The sequence below is a fragment of the Crocodylus porosus genome, unplaced genomic scaffold (genome assembly GCF_001723895.1).
Source record: "Crocodylus porosus isolate Cpor-Errol unplaced genomic scaffold, CroPor_comp1, whole genome shotgun sequence".
Taxonomy (NCBI): domain Eukaryota; kingdom Metazoa; phylum Chordata; order Crocodylia; family Crocodylidae; genus Crocodylus; species Crocodylus porosus.
The window spans coordinates 52195423-52201435 of record NW_017728949.1 but is presented as its reverse complement, the minus strand read 5'-3'; the positions used below and the strand labels follow the sequence as shown (position 1 = coordinate 52201435).

General features: G+C 46.4%; 1 protein-coding gene across 3 annotated transcripts in view; it reads right to left on the bottom strand.

Moving 5' to 3' along the window:
- USP37 (ubiquitin specific peptidase 37) overlaps positions 1–6013 on the bottom strand; it is a 46807-nt gene that overhangs the window by 24472 nt on the left and 16322 nt on the right. For all 3 annotated transcript variants that reach the window (XM_019553885.1, XM_019553887.1, XM_019553886.1), the window contains 4 exons: positions 4797–4914; positions 4117–4196; positions 2310–2474; positions 1005–1073 (listed from right to left, as the gene is read on the bottom strand). In XM_019553885.1, coding sequence (XP_019409430.1) covers positions 1005–1073; positions 2310–2474; positions 4117–4196; positions 4797–4914 — 432 coding nt within the window. The remainder of the gene's footprint in view (positions 1–1004; positions 1074–2309; positions 2475–4116; positions 4197–4796; positions 4915–6013) is intronic.

Here is a 6013-nt window from a genome sequence, read left to right as displayed (position 1 = left end):
CACGTGGGCGGATGCGAGCCGTCCTGAGACGCGGCAGGACCTTCTGGGGTAAGGGTAAAACCCAACGGGGCACGGGAGCCAAGTCAAGCGGCCCAGTGAGGCGGCAGACTGTTTGATGCGGCCTGGAGCGGCTAGACCCGGCAGGAGCCGAGAACCGTATATACAGTAATATGGGGGCACTCACAGACGGTGAAACTGCCTCACCCATAATCAGGAGGACCGAATGGCCTCCGGAAGCCCTGGCGAGGGCTGAAGAGCTCAAAGAGAGCCAGAGAAAGGGTGCCAGCACCCCAGCATACAGGGTAATACCGTGGAAGGCGGCTGAGAGACCAAGCTGCCCCTGGCTCTAGGGAATCCCTGGCTGTGAACTTTGTGTTGACCTTTGCATTTCTTTTACGGACGTATTGATCGTTATTCTGACGAGTGACCAGCCCAGATTGGCGGTCAGCATCCTGGCGGTACGGGCGAGGGTGTAGGGGAGGCGGAGCCCTCATCGACAGGACCCCATGAACGGGAGGAGTCTCACTTCTGGACTGGCACATGCCAGACATTCGAAAACTGAACCAGATTACAATCAAAGTCATGCCAGGCAAGTCAGACGCGTGCGACCACAGGTGAGAGACCCTTAGCCAGCGGGAGGCAGTCCCGACGCAGGGAGGGGTGGCTACCTCGGAACCACCCTCCCACACCTTCTGACCCTACCAACTACAAAACTATGAATAGCTCCTGATGCCCCTTTTCTCTAAGAATGTGTCTGAACCCCTGGCGAATCTGGCTGAACTCTCAGCTTCCACCACATCTGGTGGCAACAAGTTTCACCCTTTAATTCCACACGGGGTGAAAAAGCAGTAAATAAGTAAAAACAAAAAACACGAGAGGGGATTTGAATGGATATAAAGAAGATCCCACAGCATTGGAGAAAGGCAAGGAAAAAAAAAAAGTAACCACGCTAGGAGCTTTTCAGAGAACTCCCTCACAGACAAAATTGTGGAATTGCAACTCACCTACAAGGTGTGGAAGTGCTTATCATGGTGCAGGAATTCACCATCTGAGAGGCTTTCAATGGTCGAGATCTATTAAAAAAAGCAAAGCACTTATTGCCATATTTATACACATAGAAGAAACCCTACAGAACTCACCTGCTACGTATGCATGTTCAGGACCTGAAAACCATGACCTCCTCTGGCAGGTTGCATCAATTATTCTAATTCAGCTTCTCCTCAAATTTCTCATTCCACTGCAACCTCACCTGAGCACCCCCTAGTTCCTCACACCTACAGTTGTCAGGGGACTGCCATTGTTTCAGCCTTGTCCAAGCAACATAGAAGACTGCCCCCAACAAAAGACTGCTCTTCCAGCCTACTGATGATGCAACTGGATTCCATCTTTCCAGCTAATCAGGAGGAAACATTAGGCTTGAAAAATGTGAGTCCCATTAAAACCTACTAGAAATACCATCCTCCCAAAGATGCTTGAAGATATTTTTGTCCTGGTCAGTGGTTAGAACTGCCGATTACTAAAACAGATGCTGAAAACCCTTTGTGTTAACCTCAAATGCTGCTCTCTATGTTCAAGACTATATCTGAAATAAATATGCCATGGCTGAATGGATTAACTACACTACCTCACTGTGGGACTGAATAGAAGCCAGCAGCATGCCCTTGATGCGAAGCAGGCTAACTCCATAACTGATGAATCATCCTGGGGCAACAGGCAAATGATTCTCACTTTTATAGGGGGAAACTGAGGGCCAGGGATGCATATTCCCTGCTTCAGATGTATTACGAGGACAAATATACTATGTAAAGTGCCTGGATACTAGGATGATAAACACTGTGGAAAAGCTTTATAAATGAATAAATGACCGGGAGTGGTGGGGGGGGTGTTAGGGAAAGTCAGTATACACCGGACACTAAGTGACATCCCATGGCAAAAGCCAAGGTGTGCCTAACACAAAGCTAACTGCAACAGAGCATCTGCACTGCAGCTGACACTGAATTACAGTGTGTACTGACAGCAGTTTCCTAGCACACAGCCCATCCTCCAGAGCCTGGCCCAGCACCATTGCACAGGTTATTTTGCAGACAGTGTCCCATCCTAGCTTCAAGTCTCCAAAGCCAGCCCTGCTGCATCATGAGATGTAATCCTCTCTTGCCTCTATGGGGCTCTTCTACAAGAGGGTGCCAAGCAAAGGTTGGATGGGGACTACACCTGATACATAACTGCTCAGGGCAACAGACTCCCTGATGCGTTGGGCGCTTAATAGCCTGGGATCTACCACCATCACCAATTCAATGTTGCACACTTACATTGCAGAATGTGCACTCCAGCCCAGAGTATGTGGCAGCCTGGTGCCTTCTGTGCAGTGCCATAACAAGGTCAAGTACCTTGGTATAACCACCTGCTGCCCAACTTTGTGATTGAGGGAGAGTGCTACATTGAAGCTGTATCGTTTCAGGTGAAGAATCAAGACCCTGAAAGATATAAAAGGGGAGGCATGATTAGCTCCATGAAGGTCAAGACCAGAGCGCAGGTAAGGTGGAAACGAAGAGACACCTGAAACCCAGTTTGCTCTTCTACAGAATATACTCACCTCAGTTTCAAATATATTTTAATTTTAGCTCAGGCTCTCATTTTTGTGATGAGATTCTGAATGCCATGACTGACTGTTATATGCTAGGGAGGAAGTCTGAGGTACGTATAGGTGTCACCCCCACAGTCCCTGGACTTTGGGCTAGTTGGGATCTATAAGTCTAGTAATATCATTAGGACAAAACAAGAAGCACAGATACAGTGTACCCAAAGCGGGGAGGGGGGTTGCGCAGTCTGATCACTACTGCTCTCTAGCAAGACACCAGTGCTGCAGACCAGGGAAACACCCTGTGGTGGTGAGGACAGGCAGACTTTCCCAATGAAAGGATTCCTACTTCAAAAAATCAGCATCATTTTACTCTAATCCAGACTGAACTGAAGCCAACTGGCTTTTATTCAGGCCCTTGTTTCTCCCAGAGAATGGCCGAGCTAAGAAACTGCTCTGAACAAAGCCAGAAGACAGGCATGAGCATGGTCCTCTTCACAAACACGTGCTTTTGTCCTGTGGGAAATCTTCTGCCTTGCACAGCTATTAGTGCTCTCTATTTAGACCAGGCAGCAGCTATGCAGTGGTACTAGGATTTCTATTGCAACAGTGCCTTTATTGGGAGAATCTGTCAGGCTCTGACTTCTCAGAGAGAAAGTGATTTATCAGAAAAGCTCTGCTCACTTCCTCAAAGCCCCAGTCACTGTGAGGTAAAACCACAAGTGCCAAGGAGGAAAGAAGCAGCTGCTGAGCTCAACTGGACAGCTCTTCTCCTTGCGCGAGCATATGGAAAACAGCATCTTTTCAACGTCACTTCTGACAAATTCCTAAAGTTTAAGCAAAAGTTTCAAAAGGGACCTGGAGAAATTCTTTGAGAACAGGTTTGTCAGTGGGTATTCAACATGGCAGTTGGGGGTGCAACCTCAATATCCATAGGCCTCTGAATGCTGGAAGCCAAAGGGGGATAGAGGTAGGGGACAGATAAGTCTGGATACGTCCTAAATACTGTAATGCAAGAGTGATGTTGTAGCTGTGATGGTCCAGCCCTGATGAAGGATGTCTTACATTCAAAAACTTGTGTAACTTTATCCCAACTACACAGTAGGTCCAAGAAAAGACACCACCCTAAGAAATCCTTGCCTTTATATACATACTCTTCCTTAGCGCCCACTTTCTGGCACTGTGAGAGACTGGATAATGGGCTAGCTGGACCTGTGCTTAGACCCAGTCTGGCATCTCTGATATTCTTACATCAGTGGGCAAAACCTCTTCATTTTGCGGAAAATCAGAAATCCAGAAACGGAACCTGAGGGAGGCAGTCTGAGCTGTCTCTCCCCCAGTTCAGCCCACCAAGCCCAACAAATTTTAAGTGTTAGCACACAGAATGATTTACTTAACAGCTAAAAAGACAAGAAATAACGGTATGAGGAATGGGGGGGAAAAAAAACAAAAAACCAGAGACCGCTGGTGTCTTGGAAGACTGGGCAGATTCAGGGAAGACTCGAATCAAGGGGGGATCAACAGAGTTATCCACTTACCTCGGAAGCCTGTTGAACTTGTGTGTGACAATGGCGGACTTTCCATTGCACTTCTCACAGGAATACTCAATCTCCTCTGCCTATTTAAGACAAGGCAAACCAAAGACCAGACAATGAATCAAACAATCAGATGGCTTCTGCAGTCCACTAGGTTTCTCTGAAGAGAGTAGTCATCTTTAAGGCTTATTTATTAACTCTCATTTTATTTCAACAAGACACACCAGAAAATGAATGACATAAGCTAGTGATTCTCAACCAGGGCTCTAGGGCACCCTGGGGTGCCATGAGATCTTTTGAAGGAGGAGATACATGCAGGCTCATGCTCCTCCCTGCCTGGCTGCTGCCCTACGACTCTACAAGGGGGTAAACACTAACACTGTTGTAAAGTGTCAGGAGCACTGCAAAGCTCAGATATTGTCTATGCAACACTTTGAACACAACTAATGTACAGGACTTCTCACTGCAATCTCCACAAAGGAGTGCAAGCTCATGTATTTCATGCCCACATCCCCTGTTAGAAAGGCCCAGTAAGAGTGGTGCAAGAAACACCCTCTCTCTCATTTTTAGCAAAAACGCAGAATTAAGTCCTGTTAGTTTCAACTATACAGTGTGGGGGGGTGGGAGCATGCACATATGTGGGTATGTACATGTACTGAGATGAAAATAGTAGCATTACATACCCTAAAAAAGAGATCAAGGGAATCCTGAATGGACCGGGAAGGAAGAAACTTCTTTCTTCGAGGAAGGTCAATGGACAAATCGTTAAATTGTTCACGTTTAGTGACCGTTTCACCACACCTGTAACAGAAAGAGACATCGTTCTTAGTCTAAAGCAAGCCTGAAAGCTCTCAGAACTGACATGGTGCAACTAACCTTTCCCCAAAAGAAAGTACTATCCTGATTCAACTCCTCAGGACGATAGTGTGTCACTGATTTGTAAGAGCTTACTCTTGGATTTGGGAAACTTAGCTTTGAAGTATAAAATATCACATGAAACACAGTCTGACAACAAACACAAGACCAGACCCCACAGAACTATTTTGGAGTAGCCCAGCGATCTGTCACATAGGAAATCAAAGCAGCTGGTGGCATAGTTGAAGAAAACCTCCACCTGTACCCATCCTTCTATCAGGGAAAAGCAGCAGCTCATTTTTGGAGGAAGAGCAGGAAGAAATCCAGAAGATGCCTTTAGACATGAATTTTCCTGCTAGAAAATCTAGAACCCAATTAATTTGTCTGATGTCAAGTTGCATATATGAACCAACCTGCAATTATTTTAAGTGCACGATTTAATACACCCAGTTCAACATGAACTGCACAATAGCGCATATGAAACCTCCACAAAGCACCCAACCAGCTAACCAAGTGCCAACCACGGATGGCATTGTCCAGGGACAAATGACCAGGCAGATACACAGATTCAACATACCCAACTGATCATTACAGAAACCACAGGAAGGCTCCTTTCCCTGTAAAAACCCATGAAGAGAGAGACAGAAAAAATATGGTCTTCCCTGGTCTGGAAGGAGATCTAGTTTCAGTGATCCCCTTGCTGTAAAGCCTTGATCTGGTGTAGGAGACACAGACTGGGAAGCAAGGAAGTTTTTACACCAAATCTGCATAATTTAAAAGCTAGCAGCCTGCTTCAAAAAGAGTGTAACGGAAGAGAGCAGCGTGGGACAAGGTTTGTTCTCAAGTGTACTCACACTGGACATGTTGCCCTATGCAGGCTGCATCAAGCACTTTGAAGATCTTTATTTCTGTTCATCTTGTATATGTATATGCTAAAAAGGAGGCTTATACCCAGTGGAAAGAAGGGGTCATCACCAGGGAGGACTATTCTGTAGTTGCTCAGGGATGTAGCGGGGCAGTTAGGAAGGCCAAGGCAGAGATGGAA